This window comes from Podarcis filfolensis, assembly GCF_964270895.1.
Source record: "Podarcis filfolensis genome assembly, chromosome: 3".
Taxonomy (NCBI): Eukaryota; Metazoa; Chordata; class Lepidosauria; order Squamata; family Lacertidae; genus Podarcis; species Podarcis filfolensis.
This window is the reverse complement of record NC_139606.1, coordinates 58,825,209-58,848,969: the sequence shown is the minus strand read 5'-3', so window position 1 is coordinate 58,848,969 and position 23,761 is coordinate 58,825,209. Positions and strand designations below refer to the sequence as shown.

The 23,761-nt window shown below is 40.9% G+C and overlaps 1 protein-coding gene across 5 annotated transcripts in view; it reads left to right on the top strand.

The window, feature by feature from the left end:
- ARHGAP18 (Rho GTPase activating protein 18) overlaps nucleotides 1-16,355 on the top strand; it is a 62,211-nt gene extending 45,856 nt beyond the window's left edge. For all 5 annotated transcript variants that reach the window (XM_083607771.1, XM_083607770.1, XM_083607768.1 and 2 more), the window contains exons 7-15: nucleotides 2,082-2,173; nucleotides 2,395-2,472; nucleotides 4,057-4,216; nucleotides 5,582-5,664; nucleotides 6,850-7,056; nucleotides 8,386-8,550; nucleotides 12,068-12,192; nucleotides 12,744-12,805; nucleotides 13,771-16,355. In XM_083607771.1, the coding sequence (XP_083463897.1) occupies nucleotides 2,082-2,173; nucleotides 2,395-2,472; nucleotides 4,057-4,216; nucleotides 5,582-5,664; nucleotides 6,850-7,056; nucleotides 8,386-8,550; nucleotides 12,068-12,192; nucleotides 12,744-12,805; nucleotides 13,771-13,862 (1,064 nt within the window). In that variant the 3' untranslated portion in view covers nucleotides 13,863-16,355. The remainder of the gene's footprint in view (nucleotides 1-2,081; nucleotides 2,174-2,394; nucleotides 2,473-4,056; nucleotides 4,217-5,581; nucleotides 5,665-6,849; nucleotides 7,057-8,385; nucleotides 8,551-12,067; nucleotides 12,193-12,743; nucleotides 12,806-13,770) is intronic.
- The last annotated feature ends 7,406 nt before the right edge of the window (nucleotides 16,356-23,761 follow it).

The following is a 23,761-nucleotide window of genomic DNA, read 5'->3' as shown; positions in this document are numbered from 1 at the left end:
TTCTTGGGCAAAAACTTGCAGTCAGGGTTCAGCAGAGACGACAGTGCAGTAGCTAAATAATTGAAAGCAACTGTGAGTGATGAGGGAGATACAGCTGGGTACAGTTGAGTTCTCTGAATACAATCTTCATTTCACAGCTCAGAAAATAACTTCTTCCAGCCACATCAGGGTAAAGGAACCTTCCCTCCTCCACAACCTTCCATTTTTATATTCTTAAAAAAGCCGTGTCCAGTTAAACATACCAAAGCTATGCCAAATACTTCTTGAATATGGAATATTGCTTTAGGATAGCCATTTTTTCCTTTCATCCCTGGGAAATAGAGGGTCTCTGCAGATCACACATTTTTAAGGGCTACAGAGAGACCCTCTTGATTCAGTCCAACTTCTTGTTCCATGTGATTTTTCCTGAGGGTATTCTGATTTGGGAAAACCCCATTGTCTTTCCATAAGAAAAGGGGCTATTGCTCAGGGTAGAGTATTTGCCTTGCATGCAGAAGGTCCCAGGTTCAATCCTTCGCTTCTTGGGGTTAGATCTGGTAGAGATGGCTGTCTGAAATTCTGGAGAATTCTGCTGCTGGTATGTGGACAGTACAGTGGTACCTCGGGTTAAGTACTTAATTCGTTCTGGAGGTCCGTTCTTAACCTGAAACTGTTCTTAACCTGAAGCACCACTTTAGCTAATGGGGCCTCCTGCTGCTGCCACGCCGCCGGGGCACAATTTCTGTTCTCATCCTGAAGCAAAGTACTTAACCTGAGGTAATATTTCTGGGTTAGTGGAGTCTGTAACCTGCAGCGTATGTAACCTGAAGCGTTTGTAACCCAAGGCGTTTGTAACCCAACTGAGCTAGATGGACCAATGGTCTGACTCAACAGCCTCCTATAGATGTTCCATCAAATGGTTTACTCTACCATCCCTACCTCAGCACCAGCTATGGTTGGTGACTGCATCACTGTGAATAATAAGGGCTGTATCCACTTGCTTCATGACTCGAAGGCAGCTCCACATGCATGAGGTCCCCTTTGCTTAGTGTTCAGCAAATCGGTTTTCCCCCATAGAACACAGTCCACACTGTTCACTTCTAGAGAGGTTTTTCGGTGGGGAGGTGTGGTGCTACCAGGGCTGTGGAGATTAGGAGGAGGGAAGAGAAACATCAGTTGTGCAAGCTGCCTTCCACTTGCACAACCATTGGATACAACCCAATACTTAGACTTGACGTGAGGGTACTTCACATGCTCAAAGGCTTGCATATCTTTATCTCGACAACCTTCACAACAGCCCTATTAAAGAAAGGCCAGCATTTTTGTTCCTATATTGCAGATGAGCAGCTAAGGCAAAGACAATAATAGTTTGCCTAATGCCCTCTAGTTAGAATGGGCCCTGTTCACAGGCCACTCATACAGCAGGAAATAGAATGACTGAGGTTACAATCTTGTACGTGTCAGTGAGCTATTCCAAAGGTTAAATGTTTGGAAGTATTCCTCCTTTTCTTTACTTATGGTATATTTATTTTTGCTGGAGCCCCCTTCTTGCTTTAAATGTTTGAAAAATCTTAAAAAATAGATACAATAATAGCCAATTAATGCCAAGACAGATTGCAGAAATGTAAAAACAGAAGAATATTTCAATCCTGCTATTTGAGAAGATGAAGTGTACCTAATTCATATGGTAGTAGAGGGATGTATGCAGCAAGAAATAATGTCTGTTTGAAAATACTATTGACACTTCAATTTGCAATGAATTCTGAAGTGGGTCAGCTTTGTAGGGTTCGTCTGCAACTTTTTGCTTTTAGCTAGCATGCATTATTCAAATATGCAGAGCTGGCTGATGCTTCAACCTTGTGCATGTTTACAGGCAGTAAATTCCCATTGAATGCAGTGGGACTTGCTTCTGGGTGAATATGCATACGATTCAACCCCACTCTGTACTCCTTGCTAAGTGTACATAGGATTGGACTGTAAATTGTTTGTCTGGATTTATTAATTATAAACTGTGTTGATCTGAACATAGTGGAGAAGAGTCTATGAAACCATTTTTTCATGTCGTCATAAGCCAATTGTTTGTCTTTTGTCGTTTCATACAGAATCTGGTCTTTTTGGTGTCCCACTGTCAGTTTTGCTAGAACAAGATCAGAAGAGGGTGCCAGGCATCCGGATACCACTAATTTTTCAAAAAGTGAGTACTGTAGGCTGACCAGTCAGTTTCTTCTATACCAGTTAGGTTTCAGCAGAACGCAAACATATAAGGCACTTATAGTTACATCAGTGCGCAGAAAAGCTTGTAACTGTTTAGCCACAGCTGCATTCCAGTTTTCAGTAGAACAAATTTTCTATTTTTCAATTAGCATTTTAGTTGCCGCCAACTTGAGTTGAGATACTTTCTATTTTAATTTGCAGCTCATTTCCCATATAGAAGAAGGAAAGCTGGATACAGAAGGGCTTCTTCGAATACCGGGTGTGGCAGCAAGGGTAAAGGTAAACTAATCTTTCAATTCTGGAAAGAGAGTGTTAGATTAATTACATATATTTTATTAATAATAATAATAATTTGGTAACTTGTGTTCAGGGGCAAGATCATGAGATCCTTACGACATTTTATAATTATAACAATCGTATCTTAAAAACAATTTTATATTAATCCTTGGACAACTGACTGTGGTTTTGCCAAAGCTGAGTGACTGAGCAGGAGTGTGTGTGATAGAAACCTCCTTTCCAAAACTTATTTTATTACATTGTGAGTTCTGGTTTGTTCACAAATGTAGGCTTTTTGTATGCATTGCTATAGGTATTCTTTTATTGAATTAAGGACAGGGTGAAGGACAATTGACTCTATTCTTCCTACATGTTGACCCTTCATTACTCTGATGTTATCCTGGATTGTGGTTGGCCACCTGGGTAAACAAGCCTTTGCTCTCAGTCCCTCTGAGAGCATTTGTGTATGGACTGTTTTTTTTTTTTAAAATAAAAACTCATCCTCTTTTTTTATTGCACTTCATACCTGATTTTTTACCACTGTGCATGTCAAATTTTTAAATCTAGAGCAGATGGTTTTCATATTTAGCATCATGTGCATACTCTGGGCCTGCTAATTGTGGATTACGCTTGCATAGAAATCTTCTTGACCTGGCAAAGTGGCTGAATTGAAGCATAGCTCCATTGAGATGAAATAGGCAATAATGGAGTGGGGAGGGTAAATACAATACAAATCCCTGTTGTCCAAACATGCAGAGTGATTGCAAGCCTCTGTTTAGATGGCCAAATAAGCACGCATGCAAGCTCTTTTTGGAGAGAAATGTGTGGAGACCACAGGAGCTATTCATTTAACCTGCTCTGAATGTTGAATTGCAGATAGGTGTCTTGTTAACTTAGGACAGTGGTGTTCAAACTTTTTAAAAAGAGGGCCAGATCTGATGAAGTGAAGGGCCGTAAGGGCCGACCATAGGGTCAACCGTTGTTAGCCTTTTTTGGGGGTTGAAGTTGTTGAGATTTTTTTAGGATTTTACCCTGGGAAATAAACTGCCACAGGGGCTGGATTGAACCGAACGGCGGGCTGGATTAGGCCCCCAAAATGGACTTTGGACATGCCTGGCTTAGGAAGATTGGCATCATGTGTTAATCATCTGAAGAGCCATAAATGAATTCAAAACATTTGAATTCAAGCATCTGCAACACTTGATCATATTTCTAGAGATGTTGTATAAATAGAGAGCATTTTGATACATGACACTGAATGTGCCTTTGCACATCCTCTTTTGCTATTGAATACTGTTAATGGGCCAGGGAGCACAATGGAGATCCATTGTCAAATGGAGTATCTGTTTTGACAGCATATGTAGCATTATATAAACACAGGAAATACAAAACGTCATTTTTAGCACTACGCCCTGACATATAATTGACACACACCCAAAAACCTAGCTCAGTTTTTTATATTAAAATGTGTGCCTAGTTTTACCGTTGATGTTTTGGATAAATAAGACGATTTCATATCCCCCTTTTTTTAAAGCATTAAATATATGTGTGAAGTGCATAAAGACTTTTCAGCCTCTTGTCTTCTAGAATCTTTGCCAGGAGCTTGAAGCAAAGTTTTATGAAGGGACTTTCCACTGGGAAAATGTAAAACAGCACGATGCAGCAAGTCTTCTGAAACTCTTTATTCGAGAACTGCCTCAACCGCTGCTCACTGTGGAGTATCTCAAGGCCTTCCAGGATGTGCAAAGTAAGCATAACTCCTTCTGGTTCAGAATTAGGGGAGTCATTATGCAGAGCCGGTCTTTTTTTCCAGGTCAGCCTTCCTACATCCCTATAGGGAACCTATGGGAGGACTCAGTAATAACCCCCCCAAAACACATTTCTAGAAATAACAAACTTTGTGGAGTTCTGGAGAGCCACAGGGAGAAAAAACCTGTATGGCCTTGCAGGCTACAGGTTAATAACCCATGTTGTAGAATCTCATGTTGCACATACAAGAATTGTGTTCCTACAGTTCTGGAAAATGTTCTCCCTCATAGTCTTTGATGTGGAACAGTCAAACAACCACTTGCACCATTAATCTTTTCTGGGCATGGCTATTCTTCATTGGCAAGCGAGTCCATGAAATTTTCTGCAAATAGTCCATTAGCTTTCTTGCATCTGAAAACAAACACACAGAATGGTTTTCTGTACACAAGTGCCTCATACTGTTCAGCAAACAGTAGATGAATTCATAAAATGATATTTATGTCTTTCATAGTGGGAAAAAAATCATAATTATGTAGGGCAGGGCTTACCTTCCTCCAGTATTTTATTCCAGTTGGCAACCCTGTCTGCCATGATGGCTAGGTTATCAGTAAACATTTTAAAGAAAATGTCTACATAGAGATTTTCAAGCTTGCTGAACACACCTAATGTTGTTGTTGTTGGTTGTAATTGCTGCCTTAGAAATCCCCCAGAGATGTGGGACTCCCATACTACATTTAGCACCACAAATGACTTGCAATGCAGCAATACCAGAAGCATGGTCAACAAAGAGCATTGTGCTTCAGTGAGCTTTTTAGCATGTGACACTAAGCCATTCTTTTTACTGACTGTCATAAATTCTTTTCATAGTCGTGGGCATAAATGGATGTTTCATCTGTGAAGGATTTTTCTTTGGTCTACTAAATATTGTATTAATAAGCATTACAGTATGAAACAAAGTAGCAAAAGTAAGGCATTACCTAGGAAATTATGAATCCCAAAATTGGTAATAATGGATCTTGTGGCAGTTGAGTCATGAAACAGAATTGGAAAACAAGATGCTAGGTGAGGCAGCAGGATCCACAGGGCTGGATCCACAGGGATGCAGCAGGATCCACAGGGCTGTCAATCCCAATGTAGACGTTTATACTTCCTTTGTTCTTGATGTTGATGTTCATCCCCCCCTTCTTACCTGACGGGGCGTGGGGTGCCATTTTGTGGTTTGCCTGAGGTGTCAAAATGTCTTGGTTGCTTTTTACCTGTGAAGATAACCAAGAGAAATCCATAAACATAAATATTTTTGAGGAAAATGCAAAATGATTCAAAAACATATTCACAAATTGAGATTTGCATGTTTCACTGACAGAACTTCCAACGAAGAAGCATCAGCTGCAAGCACTGAATCTTTTGGTCCTCCTTCTCCCAGACGGAAATAGAGATACTCTTAAGGTTAGACTTAAGACTTCACCATTAAAAAAGCACTTCTGCAATTACACTTCTACCCACAGCAACTAGGGCTACTCCCCACTTCTCTTCCTTCCCAGTTGGGGTTCCAGAGCCATGCTTCTACCACAAGGATAGGCCTGGAATCTTGATTGCGGGAAAGGTGTAAGTGCAGGGCCTAATTCTTGGCACCACACTTCAAAGGAGAATGTGGACAAATTAGAATGGTTTCAGAAAGGATGGTTGGGGGTATGGAAACCTTTCGTTTGAGGAGAGGTTAAGGGAATGGGGTATGTTTACCCTGAATAAGTGGACTGATATGGTGGCACTCCTCAAATATCAGAAAAGCTCTCACTTGTTCTCTGCTGCCTCAGATCTAATGGGCTTAGAGGATAGCTATCAGTACAACATTAGGAGAAATCACTTGACCATAAGAGCAATTTAGCAATAAAACCAATTAACTAGAGGGATGATGGACTGTTCCACACTGGAGGTTTTCAGGTAGGGTCTGGACAGCCATTGATGGATACTCTACCTCTGGATTTGCTGCTAGACTAGATGGCCTACAAGGTCCCTTCCCAGCCCCATAATAAATATCACAACCACTAACACAAATTTACCTTTGTGAGGCAGCCCAGGAGTGAGGCAGCCCAGAGAGAGGGTCACTGCTGGTCTTGCAAAGAACCAGAGTACAGCTAAACAAAATCTAGGGCAACCTTGAATATATGATATATGCTTGACCTAGTCAACCATATCTTTGTTAGAAGAAGGATAGCCAGTGTGGTTTCCTACAGATGTTGGTGGAATCCAACTCCTATCACCTTGACCATTGGCCATGCTGGCTTGGGCTCATGGAGGTTGTACTTAAACAAGGCTGATTTAATTTCATTGTACACAGGTTGTACAATGACAATAAAGGTATTATTATTATTATTATTATTATTAGACACCATGTTGTCTATATCTGATCCAGAATAAAGATTTCAGATGCCTACCTTTCTTTTTACTGAAAGTAAAAGGAAGTTGACTTTGATTTTTGGAGAAATCACTTGTTTAGTTTAACCACTGAAGTTACTAGTTGATTTAACGCTGTGCACATACTAGAATAAACTTTTTTAAACGCACACTATTTGAGCATGTTTCTTGTTTGTTTGCGCATGCCTACTTTGTCAATGCTGTTCTCATTTTCAGGCACTGCTTGAATTTCTTCAAAGGGTAATTGATCACCGAGATAAAAATAAAATGACCCTAAAGAATGTTGCCATGGTTATGGCTCCAAACATCTTCATGTTTCATGGTTTGGGCTCAAAGAACACAGAGCAAAGCGAGTTCGTTATGGCGGCTGGGACAGCAAATGTCATGCGTTTTATGATTAGAAACCAAAACCTTTTATGGACTGTAAGTTTGTTTAAAAGTGCTTATTGTCATTAGAGAAGAGTTTTCCAAATTTTTCATGTTGGTGACACAATTTTTAGACATGCATCATTTCACAACATAGTAATTCAGTTTTACTAGCAAACTGGAGGTTAAACTACAGCAACCCCTTTCCAGCCCCGGGAGGAGCATGGAGAGCGTTCGTGCAACATACCTACACACTGCGGCTGATGCACTAACGTGTCATGACACACAGTTTGGAAAGCTCTGCATTAGAGAATTGTCTTAAACAGAAGGGCCACCATTTTACAAATTTTACTGAACATACACACAAAAACACACACAATGCAGATGACTCGATTCATTCTGAGCAGCTGGATGTAAGAGCTACATAGATATACAAATTTAATAAATAATAGTATTGAGATGTTTTGTGTTAAAAAAAAAAGGTCAGCGTAAGCTATAAAACATTTCTGTTTAATGTAGTTCAAAATATGGATGGCATACATAATTCCCCATAGGAATATTTACCGAATGAATCCTTGTGTGTTTTAGAATATTGTTTGCATATTTTACTCATGATGAGAGTAAATAGCCCCTACTTTGTAAATGTTATTTTGTATTTCAGAACAAACAATAACTTGTTTATTATATTTAAGTATTTATATGCTGTCCTTCACTAGATTTGGTTTTGGAACTATATACAAGCTAAAAATATAAAAATAAAATAAACCAAATAAAAACACCCAACAGATTTTTTAAAAAAGCTTCACTGAAGGAAAAGAGATTTTCTCTTCTAGAAATGTAATTGTTATATTATTAATCATGTTTAAGTGGTTGTTAGGCTGCCTTGAGTATGCATTACACAGAAAGACAGAAAACAAATTCTAGAATGAATAAATTATACCATTGGTGCCATATTTTGTTATATCTTGGTTATTTCCATATAGGTTAGTGTCGAAAACTTAGTTTTGCCCTTCTGTGGGTTTATTCACACATGCAAACAACAATATGGAAGGCAGAGCACCATTCATGAGAAACTGCTTGCGCGGCAGTCTGATTTCATGACACCAATATAGACCCGTTACTTGTACAAAAACTGACCTGAGATGATTAGCTATACCATATATGGTTTTACTATGAAGAGGTTCTGTGCAATTATATTTCATACCGTGTCTTTGCATCTATCATTTGAGTCTCATTTTTAACAATAGAATTCTGTTCTTGTTTGACATAAATATTGGTGTTTGATATTCCATATTTGATATGTCCTGTCACTAGAAGGATATAAACATTTGTTTATAGGAGCCGACTGTATCAATGGTGTTAATAATAGATTTTATGTTTGCTTAGATTCCTACATTCCTTGTGAACCAAGTAAGAAAGCAAAATACTGAAAGTCAGAAAAAGGAGAAAAAGGACAAAGCTGTGAAAAAATTGCTGAAGAAAATGGCTTATGACCGTGAAAAACACGAGAAGCAAGATAAAAATGTCAATGATGTAAAAAGTGTCAATGAGGTAAGCAAGTAACTTTCAGTAAATTAGAGTAGGTCGTCTTCTTCTTTGGTGATTGCTTGTAGCTGAGTAAGATTGTCTTCCATAAATACAGTTTTAACAATGACTGTGGAGGCCAGTTCTGGATCCGCACGTCTTTCCACAGTGGGGACATAGGTTTCTGGGCCGGAGTTAATCACAGTGGGGGTTTGCCAAGCATTCCTTCCTCTTAGCTTGTTTCTCCCTTGCGTCCTGAGCTGGAGTGTCTTCAAAGCCCATGACACCTTTGGTAAAGGCTGTTCTCCAATTGGAACTACCAGAGCTAGTGGTAGTGATAAAATAGCAGCTCTGCCATATTTACAATTTGCCTTTTCTTGATGAACAAATGTAATTATCTGAAAAACATGATCTTGTTAAAACAATGCCTTGCCTATTAGCAAAGAAGGGTTTATAACATGTATTTAGTTACTAAGATAATCAAAATGGTTAGATGTTCCAGTTCGGAAGGTCTATATTTGCAACACTTGAACGTTCCAAAGCGCTTGCTTACTGTTGCGAAACTGTCATGGTTCAGTCGTACCTAGCTTTCTTGTTTCACTTTCAGAGTGAAAGGTAAAGATTCATGGCCCTGAGCAAGGGTGTAAACTGCATATTTGTTTCAGCAGAGGAAAGTAGAAGAGCACCTCTGAAATGATTGAAGTTTATTTCTTCTGTCAGTTTGGCATCCAGATTAGTGCACCACATAATAAATGTCAATAAACAATAAAGTGATTTTAGAATACAGTCTCTAAAAACCGTCATGGAAGTATCTGTAAGAACAGCAGCAGAAGAAACCAAATCCATTCCCTTTTTAAAGTATGGAATATATATATATATATATATATATATGGTACAAATCAATTCACAGTCACTAGCGTTTTGGGGTAAACACTTGCTGGTCTGTTGTTCTCGATTGGTTAAACATAACTTTGTCTCTAATTAATTATATCCAGCCTGTGTTAAGATCAAATATCAGAATACATACATGATCTGTATTCTGAATGCAGATTCTCTTTGGATGTGTGTAGCCCATCATTAACTAAAGTCATATTCACAATTTAGTGAATTAGAGACATCTTGTGGAAGAATGCAAAATTGCACTGGCTCATCACGTTATAATAATGATTATTTATTATAATCTATTGGCATATTGGGGGCCAAACTGGATGTGGTGATGGTAGGCATTTTTGTTACAAATTTTTGGGGTGTTGTGTATTTAACTTTTAAATATAAAATAAGAGCAGGAGGTAAATTTTTTCCCACTTTAACTCCTTGTGTTCCACCATTCCAGTTTCTGACCTGGCTGGGGGAGGGAGTTTGGGCAACAAAGGATCCGGCAATAAAGCAGAAAAGGGTTCCCCTACCCTTATCCCCACTGTGGCCTCTTGATGTTAAAATTAGGCCCTATAGCTCACTGCTTCATACGTATCTAGGGCACAGCATGCAGAATCCTCAAAATTTGGTCAGCTCTCTTAATTGCAGCAATTTCAAAACTATAATTTAAAACTGAATTCTCTTGGAAAATAAAAAAGTTGTTATTGTTTATGGGCTTGGATAGTGCAGCATGCCATGCGCTTTGTATGCAGCTGTATAGACAAGAGGGAACCTCAGGAGAGTAAGAAGATCTAGCACCTTCTCAGATTCCCCTTTTCCATTGTCTTTTAATGAGTGTGAGCCCTGCACTCTTTGTCCCTGGTCACCGCAGTACAAGTCAAGGTGACTCAGGCTGTCACCTGACGATGTAGCAGGAAGGCAAGTGGGGCTCATTACACAGCATGCCTTCAGTGTGTTGTGTAAACATCTACTGGATATAGCTGGCTTCAGTCATTTCAGGCCATCTTCATACTGAACAAATTATTTCTCGAGACCAGTGTTGGCCAAACTTGGGTCTCCAGCTGTTTTTGGACTACAATTTCCATCACCCCTAGCTAACAGGACCAGTGGTCAGGGATGATGGGAATTGTAGTCCCAAAACAGCTGGAGACCCAAGTTTGGGCCAACACTGGTCTAGACCTATCTAGAAATGGCAAAAGTCAGCTTGGCTTGGAATATAGAGTGATGCAGTAAAGTAGGGGTGGATCCTTATCTCTTCCACCCTGTGTCAACCAACCTGTCAGTCCCCTGGGACCAATCATAGTGGTATCAGTGGACCTGTTTTCCTTGCCCATGTGGCTTGAAATCAAACTGTTGTGGGTAAAGGCAGTGCTTTGAAAGGGAATCATCTGATATGGCGGCGGGGGGGGGTTGGGGGCTTGCAAAGGACTGTACGTCCTCAGCTTCCTGATCAGTAGCTCTGCAGTGTAGCTGATCCCAGTGGGACTCACTAGCTGCCAGCACCAGTCAGCTGATAGGCACTGACAGCAAGTCCCCCTCAGCTACACTGGGGAGGTTCCAATGAAGGGAACTCTGTGGATCTCGCTGTTGGATAAGCACAACACTTTGCAACCACCAACAATTGGCACCAACATATAACATCAGTGGTTGGGCAAGTGGCCGTAGTTTGGGGGAAATGGCCTTGTAGGCCAAATTGGGACCCATATCAGGCCTGCAGGCACTAAAGGAAGGCAACATAAATTATTATTATTATTATTATTATTATTATTATTATTATTATTATTACAGTTTCTGGAAGGAGTTGGAAGCTATTGGTTTCTTGACCTACAGATTAATAGGAAGACTTTGTAACCCTCTACATATAGCTTCCCAACTCACCTATCCCTTATTATCTGTGCCTCTGTTCTGTAATAAAAAAGAGTTTGTATTTTCTTTTTTTGCAAGCTGAGAAGTGGATCCCACCTGCTCTGCTGGCACTACCAATGCTTTCTTTCCCGTTATTAAATCTAGTAAATGAGAAGCCAGGCTATAGTAGCAAAAACCTTCCAGAGGTTATCCAAGGATTACAACTAATAAGATAGGTTTTAATAAAATTTTATGTAGGATGTGTTGGATTTTAAAGAAGGAAAGAACCCTAAGATTTTAAAAGCAATTTCATTTTATAATTTGATATGAGATAGTTCATTCAGAATTTGAAATTAAACTCATTTCTTCACATTTTGCAATTAAGAGTTGCATAAAAGCTTTTCTTTAGGTCTGTAGTATAACTGAAAAGAGAATTCACATTTGGTTAAAAAATATCTAATTGGTTCAGAAATGTTCTTATAATAACCTAAGGTACAATTAAGAATAATATTTTGTTAGTTTCCGGTACACAACAGGATCCGATTAATGTGCAAATGTAACATCACAAAAGCATGCTTCATAATGTGCCCTGACTGTGCAAATGTGGTGGTAACAATATAAAATATAGGCGTCTGTAAGCATTTTGCAAAATTGTATAACTGGTAATTCCCACCCACCCCGCCATCTTGCTCTCCATACAATATCCCTAACTTGAGTATTCAGTACGTGAGCTGTCCCAACTATTTATTCTGCACTATGTTTGGAGAAACTCCTCAAAGCCAGCTGCAAGCTGCTCCATTCCAATTCCATTATTGCTTTGCAGGCTGATGTTCCTCAGGGAGTAATACGGGTGCAAGCGCCTCATCTTTCCAAAGTTTCCATGGCAATCCAGCTGACGGAAGAACTAAAAGCTTGTGATGTAGTGGCCAGGTTCCTCAGCCAAAAAAGGTACAAGCATTTCTGTCTCTCATTTTCTCCCAAACTCCTCCCCCTCCTCCTTCTCCCCTCCTCCTCCTCCTCCTCCTCCTCCTCCTCCTCCTCCTCCTTCTTCTTCTTCTTCTTCTTCTTCTTCTTCTTCTTCTTCTTCTTCTTCTTCTTTGTGTTGACTTGATTCTACAGCAAGAAAAAAACAAACGCACCCTGACATAATTAAGCTCAAGGGACCAGTGTATATTTAGGGCATGGTGCTGTGGGTCTCTGTGAGGGCATCTTGGGAACTATAGGATTCCGCAAATCACCTTTGTGGACCTTTGAGTATATGAGTTTCTACAAGTAATTTTGTTTCCATGCAATTCATTGTAGCGTGTAGCTCCTTTTTCTAATCATCCCAATATGAGATGTTTATTCAGTAAGTTAACAGATGGAGAAAGATAGCAAGATAATTTTAGCGCACTGGCAAATCTCCTGAGCTGTAGAGCATTTTCCTAAGCCCATCTAGTAGCTTTTGGTTGCATGTTATTTGGTACTCTGCTGAATAATTTTGTTGCATTCCTTTGTAGTGGGACCGTCCAGTCTCTGAAGAAAGAAGAAGTGTTTTTATATGAAGTTGGAGGGAACATTGGTAAGGCTCTTTACACTGTAGACTTGGTGCTGGTTTCAAACTTTGCTTAAAGCACATGTCGCAGCTGGAATGACCTCATACAGGTGTATGAGTAATTTCTTGCATGGAAGTGCCCCCAATACCTATTGTTTTGGAAGTCACGTATGTCAATAATTAGGCTAGAAGCTTTCCCCTGATGTGCAGGTTTGAATGTACAGGAGTAGAAAGAGCGAGATGAGGATTTATTGGCAATGTGTGTCCTCCTGCAGTGGCAGCCAATGAGGATTGAGGGCTGTATTAATCAGCACTGCCTCAAAAAACAGGCAATAGGTTTGTAGGGAGCTCAGCACCCACCCACTCTCCCTTTAGCCATGGTATGGTATTAACTGGCCAGCTTCAGATCTGAGTAGGATTCTCAGCAGGGGAGATGTATTGCACAGGGCCTAATTAATTAGATTATCATTATACGTTCACAACTGCTGGAATAATACAAGTAAAAGAGCGAGCAGTAAAGATTGGTGTGCTCCTTAAGGTGAAACATAAAGTGACCATCCTTTCAAGACAATTGGGGTGAGGAAGCTGGGGGCATGCTGGACTTCTAAAAGTAACTGGCTTGGAGGGTGAATTTAGCATGGATTCCCTCAGTGTACCACGAAGCGTGGCAGTTGACCGCTCAGTGGTTTTTACTTCTTCTGTCTCTGAACCAGTGTGGAACTCACTTAGAATTCAGCATCTGATCTGCTGAGATCACTCTGTGATTAGGTGTTATGGTTTGCTTCAGTTATTAACTCAATCAGAGTTAATAAAGTTGTGGTTTTGTTTTATCCCTTGGTTGGTCCTCATTTCCTCTGTTTCCATAATCCGATGCATGTTGACACAGAAACAACTTCCACTAAGCTCAATAGGACTTATTCCTATTTGCATACAGTCTTAATCATTTTCAAAATAATCTGTAGTTTTACATAATATATGTGTTTTCCTAACAGGTGAACGCTGCCTGGATGATGATACCTACATGAAGGATTTGCATCAGCTAAACCCAAATGCTGAGTGGGTTATAAAATCTAAAAACTGCTGACTTTTTTTTAATTTACAAAGAGATAACTGTGACTGATTTTTGTAAAACGAATGTTCACGTGCACCAAAATAAAAGCGTGATGTATTCATTGGATACGTCACAAATATTGCACTGTTAAGGGGCATTGTCAGTGCTGCAGTTGGCTTACAGGAAGCCTTCTCCCTTTCTCCCAAGTCAGTGCAAACTACTGTAGCAAAACTGGTAGGGCAGGTAGCTGTGTGATCTTAACTGATTTTGTTGCACAGGAACAGTATGTACAGAACTTTTTTCTTATGGGAATCATTGTGCCTTTGGTATGGTCCCATCTAATTCCCATTACTTTCAGATTGCTTGTTATGGCTTCATTTCTCCAATTAAGGGTCAATTTTTTATAATGCAGACATCTGTAAAAATTAGATGTTCCTTCATTGGGCCGTCCAAATTATAAATGGTGCTTGTATTCCCTATGTAATCAGGACAATAGTGGCACAAAGAGTGCCACACAAACTTACTACATGCATTTGTTTAAGTCACACAAAACGATGTACCTACTCTTTCTGTCCCCAGAAACACATTCATAGGGGAAAGCTAATGTGACATAATACTGACAAAACTATCTTTACCCGGAAACAATTCCTGTGATCGTTGTGATGAAAAATGTATTGCTATGAAGCCAGTAAACCAAAGAAAATCTCTGTATTACCACCCTAGATTCCACAGTCTTCTCAATTCTTAATGAGCTGCTACAAATATAAGCATTCTAGGGAAAGGAAATATATATGGAACTTAAGTTCCATAACATATTAGGCATTTCCTTCATAATTCCATGTTGACAATAGTGTGAAAATTTGAATATAGATGCTTCTGTGTGATGAGTGCAATACTCACACTGGGCAATCTACGCAGGTTGGGAAAAGAATAATATGTATAGTGTCTCCCTGTATGGTATTAATGTGACTAGTCATATCAATGATCATTCAAGGGTCCAATATCCCCCCAATGTCTTAGACATATGCACAGATAATGTTTTCAATTCAGTATTGTCTAAAGTCAGTGAAGTCCAAAGATAATATTCATGACCTTTTAATTTCAGCATACTCACGTTGAAGCTTACAGTGTAGTCGTTGAGCACACTGTTGTGCATTCTGTGCAGATTAACATGGCTGAAAGTCTCACAATGAAAGGTATGGCCCTGGGCTTTGCTTAAGCATTCTCTTAACAACAAAGTTGTCATCAAAAGTGATTCACTTGTGGTTGAACATAAAGATGTGTTTTTCTCCCCACAGTGGAAGAGGTGAGGCTAATTGTATGCAGATGAGCATTTACCTTACGTAGGTGGGGCTCACAGCAGATGTCTGCAAGGACATGTTGACCTTTGCATTTTGTTCTTCAGAAACAAAATCAACAGAAATTAAGCTTGTATAAATAATGACAAAAAGAGGATGAAATGTATTACTGCTAGGATGCAAGTCTTAAGATGCCTTCCTATTTTCAATAAGGGAGTATTACTGACAGTCATTTTTGGCGGTAGCTATGAGCTCTTGCACCACTGACAAACCATGTGCTCCTGTGTCACTGAAATTATTCTAGCTTCTCTTGCTGCACAATTAATAGGCTATCAGAAGAGTCAGATGTTCAGAGGCACAAACCTCAGTGGTATCTGCACTTGCAACATTCCCAGGGAATTGCGACCTAATCTCCTGCCATTAATTGACTGTATTGGTTTTCGAAGCTTCACCCTTCATGATCTGGTACTTTGGTGGGATTTGACTGTTTCAGGTCAATAAAGTAAGGAGAAGAAAGCTTGTCCAAGCAGGAACTAGCTAGCACAGGGAATCTCTGGACCTCCTGGTGTTTTTGGACTCCCATCATCCCTGGCCATTTGTCATGCTGGCAGGGGCTGATGGGAGTTGTAGTTTGACAGCATCGGGAGGGCTGTGAATCCTGCATCCTTAAGGTGTAAACTCCTGGAACTCTTATCTCTCCTGCCACAGTCCACATGGCTACCAGGATGGCTTTCCCTTCTCTCCTTGATTGGCATGCAGCCATAACTGGGGATTCCCACTAGCCATCTCTGGTAAAGAGGAAATTTTAAAGGCAGAATAGTTTATGAATCTGGAACCTAGTTTAACAGGTAATACGAGATGCATTATGCAACCTTTGTAATACTTTACAGTATGTAGTTGCTGCAAATCAGACTCAATTGCAAGGGAAATTTTAGGTATTTGAATCAGAAACAATTACTGCTGCCGGGAACATCTGTAGCGGTCATTAAACTACAAATGGCCTGTAGATTTGATTTTTTAAAAAATAACTTTTGTTGCAGGGTTAGTGCCATTTTTATTACTATTTGAACAGCTCTTTTATATATGTAAATGAATTTTCATAATCTAATTTGATTTATGAGGTGTATACGTGGAGTATACACAACAGATACACTGACTAGTTAATGGGGAAGGGTGGGGAGTCACCACACTTGTGTAGATTTGTACATAAAATGTTTCCGATGAAAAATGGTGAGTCTGTGTTTTCCTTTTCTGTGTATGTGTGTTGTTGCATAGGGCACGTCTTTGAAAACAGAAGTCTCGGGGGGGGGGGAGCAGTCCAAAGACTTGTCTCTGCACTGAATCTAATGACACACATATGCAGTCAGATCCTTGTATGCCATTTAATTTAATACAATGTGACATCTACCTAGTTCTGTATTTACATATATCTAAACCAGGGCCCCAGTGGGTCACCATTGCATCCTCAGACATCTCCCTTGGAGCCAGCCAGAGCTGCTTGCCCCTCCCAATGCTACAATTTACATTGAAATTGCTTCTTCTTTGTTTGCATGAGGGGTGTTGTTTGGTTTTTTTTGTCGGTATTTTATTCGTTTTGGGGCTGTGTGGGAGTGTTTTGCCTAATGAATACAACAGGAGTGAGGAACTTCTGGTTTGTAGACTGGTCTTTGCTCACCAGTAGATCTAATTTGCCCCATGAGGGCATTTACCCCGAGCCACATCCACCTGTCAGTCAGCTGAAGTCACTGGGGTTCAATCCTGCTGGCAAAACAGACCCCTGCAGAGAGCAGAATCGGACTGCCCATTCATCAGCTGCTGAGCAAAAAGTTCAACCATTGCCCCAGATGATTGAAAGGTGGGTGGCCCTATGAGATGGGGGGAGGGGAGGAGAACTGTCCCTCGGGCAAAAATGATTTCCTACACACTATATACAAGCTATTAATTTACAGCACTTGGTTTCCATGTTTTTGCTATGCCTGTGGTATTTGAGTCTCACATTGACATGTTCCTTCCCCTTCCTTGGTTTATTTGGGAAAGTAGCCACAGTGAATAGCAGAAGTCTATGCCCAGGTCTAAAAGATGACACATCTGTTTGATTGTTTTTAAATCCAAATGCCCAGTTTCTGATTTGTTTTTGGTATACTCCATCTTCTCATTTGTTTCTGGTCCGAACAATTGTCTTGAACTTTCTCCATTTTTATTTGTGGGACTTTTCTTCACAGCCTCCATAGGTGGCAGCATTGCTCCACAGCTGAACTCAAAGGTGAAAAAGCAAACACCCAGAAATGTGAAATGGTTGAAATATTCTTCGAGTTTGTATGGAAACCCTGGCATTTATTGATAAAGTGGCTCTCCTTCAATAATGCCTGGACGCAGGAGGCAAATGTATTAAAGATACAAGATCTTAACATGTGGTTGCTGGATATCCCTTAAGTAGAAAATGTAAGAGGTATGCATCAAAATACAAATTGGCATGGCTTGAAAAGGTGATGGAAATTGTAATCTTGCTTCAGCATTGCTGACACTTGCATCTCATTTTTGCAAGGTCCACCTAACTGTGGCAGACTTCGCCTTTTAAACCTGTCAGTAACAGTGAGAAGCATCATTCATTTTGTATGGTTTATTTATTCCTGTTACCTGCAGCATCTGTTTGTGCTGTTCAGTTAGCCATTAGTCTGCTTTATCTGACAATGTAAGTATTTTTTTAAAAGTAGCCTTGGAGAGCAGTAGTAATTTAATATTGCACAATCATTGGGAAACCTAACAATTTGGTGGTACCATTTTAAACAAGACCATTATTGCCTTGTTCTCAATTATAGACCCAACAAAGGTTTAATGGAATTTAGTACCTGCCTTCTACAAACTACATATTGTATTTTATTTAGAATTTTATATGTGTATAAATTGGTTAAAGAATTCCTAAGCAGTGTACAGAAAAGCAGGGTACAGTTGTGTTACTCAACAGAAAGGGGTTTGAGTGGGAAAAGATAACAAGGGTCTTTTCTCTCTTCCTTAGAGGGTTGATGATGAGATGATAGTAGTCTTGTTACTGGGGTGTAAGCATTAATACAAATATCACTCAGTGTTTCTGAAACACACTGCAAAACCCATACACCAGAGACATTAGTGGTGTCAAAATGTTAACAGCATAGCAGTGGGCGACATCCAGTTATGTCTGCCTGATTGCACAATGGAAATTTGATCCTGCAACAATTCCCGTTTCTCTTCTCTCTGCCTCCCAGAACCTTCCACATGCCCTCAAAAAGTGCTATGGGTGTATTCCAACCACCCACGGCAGATTTGGGGGCAGGGAGAGAGGAGAAGAGGAAGGAGAATCCCCATTGCACAAGCAGACACCCACTTGCACTAGTTTGTATCTTACCCAGTGCCTCATGTCACACTCCTGAACTATCTTAAAAGAGTTTTGTGCTTAATTCAGTTTCTTTTTTTAACCCACATTTAGTCTACAGAAATAAGGAAGGTACCTTAGGAGCTTGTAGGTTATCCAGATGTGTAGCTGTGTACATGCAATAGATTTTTCAGTGGTTTGTACCATCTCACAGTGGGCACATGGGGAATGTGCATTTGCAACTTTAGACCACAAAGAGAGATTAACAGGGGATGGACTGTCAGTCTGCAATGTGCACTGTGGAACTATGGCGACACTCAAACCATACATTTAAAACACTCTGATACCAGTCAGGACTTCCGCCAAAGAATTCTGGGAGCTGTAGTTTGTTAAAATTGCTGAGAGTTGTTAAAAGACCCCTGACTTCATAGAGCTACAATTTCAAGAGCAGTTGAACAACCAAAACACTTCTCAGGGAACTCTGCAGCTCCCAGAATTCTTTCAGTTTAAAGTGTAAATTTAAACGGGGAAAACAGGTAGAGAAAAATGGGACTGTACATCGCCACCTGGTAGCACAATGTTATATTACACATAGACATATTGTCAGAGCTACCCTAGGTCCCAGCTCACAAAGGACCAACGCTGCTTCGTTGTTAAGTATAAAAGTCTTTATTGAAGTTCAGTTTCACTTCCAGAGCCGCAGCGCGCAGCTCTACGTCTCAAGTGTCAGACCGCTGATGCTCCGTCTGAGTCTCCTCCCCCTTGACACCAATTTAAGATTCTAGCCTTGCTCCACCTTCTCCGCTGCTCCTTCCTCCTCTGGGTCCCCCTGCCCGCCGGGGTTCCGCCCTTTCTAGCCTCTTCTCCCGCTGATTCCCCTGAGCCTTCTCCCTCCCTCCGGCGGGCTTTAGGAGCTGGTTCCCCATCCGGGTCTCCTGCTGTTCCGCGCGCCTGCACATTTGAACTTGGCGCGCGCGCCCAGCCAGCAGCTTTCCTCCTGACCGTTTCACTGCTGCTGTCACTGCTTCCCCCTTCGGGGGGGGGGGCTAGCTGCAACTGACCTCCCTTCCGTTCCCCCACTCTCCGATGGAGGCGTGGTCAGCCCTGACTCACTCTCTCTCCCCGCTGGAGGAGACGCTGGCCCTGACACATGTGACTCTTCCCCCCCACTACGCTCTGGTGGGGAAACTGGTCCCGATTCTCCACTGCTGCTTTGGGGTTCCCCTCTGGCTCCTTGTTTCTGGTGCGTCCCCCCTGGGACCCCCCTTGCCCTGACCATCGGCGCCCCCTTCTGGGAATCTTCTGATTCGCTGGAGAAGCTCATGGAATCTCTCGGGCCACTGTCATACTCCCCTACGCTGCCCTCGGATTCTTCCCCTTCGCTCTCCAATTCCTCTCTCCCCAGTGCTCCTGCTCCTGATTCCCTGACACATATAAATCACTTTTTCTTTACCAGTCTAGCCGAGTCCCCTAACTCCCTCAGAAACTGCTCCTTTTATTCTTCCCCGCAAAGTGCTATCTGACTCCATAGCCAATGGGCGAGGGGTTCCCGCACTCTGGTGGAGTTTCAGTGGAACTGCATCACCAAACTCTGGTCTGACTCTGCTGTCCGTCACTGCAACCTAAGATATGCCTGCCATCATGGAAAAGGGAGAAGCTCTAGGCAGCACAAGGCTTTCAGGGGACTGATTTCATAAGCTGTTGAGCTAGGCTTTCCCTTGCATGTATATCTTTGTAACAGCAGGAAGAGCATTTTGCTAATGTCATAACAATAATAGAGTGCCTCTGGGTGCCAACTTGCACTGTAAAAAGCCACTCCATACACAGTTGATATTGGGGAAAAGGAACAACAGGTCTGATGCAATAGCTTCCATGAAGCTAGCAGCAGCCATGTTGGTTTTTAAAAATACGTTCAGTTTTTAGGTTTTACCCTTTTAATACAACAATTGAACAGAACAAAGCAGTTTCCATAATGCGCGAAAGACGTACTTTATAAAGAGTTAGATTAGGGTCAAAGAACTAAGTATAATTGGAATGGTTTTTGATTAATTGTTAAAGGGAAAGTAAGTCTGAGGAGTCCAGATAAACCTGGTATTAGTAGAGGAGGAGTGATGAAAATCTATGTGGGCCTTTTTGCATTTTCACTCTGTGGAGTCTGGTTTGTATAAGAAAGGAAACTCAAGTGAGCCTTGGCTGCTTTATGTACCAGAAATGGGCCCTGGTGCTGTGCAGGAGGTGAGGAGCATCAATGCATTGATAAGCAAAATGGCCAGGTTTCTAATAGAAATGTACCGATGGGGAGCATGTTTAGTTTTCGGTGAAAATCATTAGTCCACTTTGTGAATCTTGGCAGCATGTATTCCCTATTGTAGTGGAGAGCTGACTGCAGCGGGTGAAAGATCAGATACTGCTTGTTAAACCTTCTTGTTGAAGCTGTAGCTAATTAAAAGTTTCTGCCGGCAGCCAATTAGTTTGACTTGTTGGAAAAAGTACTTTGGTTGAATTTCATGCCACTTGAAGAGCATTAGCTGCTTGGGATTAGGTAGTAGCGATTCAATTGACATGGGCTGTCACCCTCCGCTCCCACTCCAAATTCAGAGCAGCCTTTTGAGGCTAATCAGCATGCATCATGTGTTTTTATCAAGGGCAGGAGCCACTTCACAGTTGTGCTACCCAACGCGGCTAAGCAGAATTCTGCCTTCCTCCTTCACTCTGCCTACCCTGACAGGACGCCATGTAGACTGGCATGCCTGCACACAGCTCTCATCTCCATAGCCAGGCCCCCCTCTCTGCCCAAGGCAAGCTGTGTTAGAAGATGGCGGTCTAGACAAGGATAACTCATCCTTTCTGCACTACCTGTGTGTATGCTCATGCAGATTTCCCACATCTGGGTTCTCCATTTTGGCTTTATTTCTGTTAAATAAATCATGACATGGTGTGTAATATGTCATGTGTTGTTCATCTGAGGTTGTGTATATTTAATTTTAAAACCAGCTAAAAAACAGATGGTTGTTGTTATGTCCTGGTATGTAAAACCATAGAATTCATAGAGAGTGTACTTTCTTTCCCCCTGTGACTTTTAAGTATCTGTGATTTATTCTAGCCCAAGTATTTTTGTGTGGGGAATGTTTGTTTAAAGGTGACTGATGGCCGATGTAAAATCTAACCAAGTTTTAATATGCCTGGAGCAATCACCATTGTACTTAACTCTGCTACTGGAGGGTAGGAATCTCACTTCTAAACCTCTCTCACACCAACAGTATTTCCTTAGGTCTACAGTAGCAGCTGCTAGCCCAGACCTGATGTTTTTACTTGCTGAAAGGCATATATTGATGGAATCTGAGTGAAAACCCACCTCCATTACTAGGAGATGAAAAGTATGTTACAAAACATTTAGAATCCACCAATTTCCTGCCTTACCAAATCCATTCTGCAGTAATGCAATTTCCACTGACTTTTTACCAAGAAGATGCGTTTTACAATTAACAAAATGTGCAGTTATCTTTCGATGCATAGCTAGCCGTGCGCTGAGTGCCCAGCCATTCATGGCTTTGAGCACTGTACGTTACATTTAATTGAAAAACATGATGGTACATAAAGCTCTATAACCTTCCCTGTGCTGTCTATAAACTGTAAGCAAATACATCTGGTAATATAATGTCTATCATAAAAAACTTTTTCATGCTTGTGTAGCATGTTCTGGTGGGGGAAGCAGGTGGAGACTAGAGAGCATCTGGGTTGGGACTGGGACAACTAACCACCTTTTAGAGATGATGGGAGACATGGTTCAGGTCATCGGGGAGTGGGGGTAAGGTAGAAGCTAGCAAGAAGCATATAGGTAGAAGTTATAGATATTTAAAGACCCCAAAGAATCGTAGGAGAAATTGCCTCAGAAATTTTCTCCATAGTTTACTTACTTACTGAATGAATGAATGAATGAATGAATGAATGTATATCCCACCTGTCTTCCCAAAGGGTCAGGGTGGCAGTTTATCCATTGCATTCCTCTCAAAATGTCCTGTGCTGGTATGCAGTGGTCTCTTTAGAATGGTTTGTACAAATAATATTTCCCTTACTAAAGTGTGGTTATATTGCTTTATGAAAGCAATCAGTTATCCACCTTTTATACTATGGAGGCTCCCCCAACTCTCCAAAGTAGACTTTGAAGGGAGCACAGTGGAGAAGGAGAGGATGAGGAAGTCCCATTGAATGCGCCAATGTATGTTCCACTTTTGCAACAGGAGGGTTGGATACAACCTATGGCACCACCACCACAAAACCGGCCATATCTTTGTAACCATATGTGCTTAATACTTTCTGATAGCCATTTGTAATGGGGTTAAAGCGGACAAGCAACACAGTCATGTGTCCCTCTTGGTAAAACCAAATTTCCACCATGCACTCTATATCTCACCTGTCATTACAGGAACACAAATTTAGGAACCAAGAAAGCTGCTATCTATTGTTAATTCAGACTACTTGTCCATCTTGCTCAGTTTTGTCTATCATGACTGGCATTAGGATCTCAGGCACGGGTCTAACGTCACTTGCTACCTGGGACCTTCTGCATTCTAAGCATGTGCTCCACATAGCTAGGCCTTTCTGTTCATCAGAGCTAGAGAAAAGTTGATTTTAAACATGCAGCAATATGTGCTGACATAAATATAATTTACTCTCCAGGTAAAGTGAAAAGTAGCCGCTCTTCCTCCTCCTCTTAACAGTTCACTGCTACTCTAGATTTTCAATTCCCATAATAAAGATTGTGACAACCGTAACACACACTGTATATAAAATAATTACTTTTCCCTGTCAGCTGGTATTACGTCAGACATGTTCTTAAAACAATACAAGTGAGCTTCAATAGAGCCTCTGAAAGGGAACTGCAATGAAGCAATTTAGAAATGCAGCAATAAAATGGATGGTAGTTGCTGAAGTCTATTCACTGTGAATTACCTTCAATATATTTACCATTTCTGGGTTTCTAGAGTGCTTTCCAGTAATTACATAGTTGCCTTGAAGGGACAGTACTTCCTCTATCAGCTCTTTTAAATTAAATCTACACAGGACGTGACAAATGGTCATTTAGGCAAGCTAAGAATCCAGGCAACAATGGAGGGGAAGGGAAACTATGAATAAAGTCCTTGATAAGGCGGAGGTAGCATATTTCCCAATGAATGGAGGAAACTATCCTCTAGAATAACTTCTGACTCTTTAAATCACGGGTGGGGGACATGTAGCCCTCCAAATATTATGGCATTGTTAACTCGCACCACCCCTGACCAGAG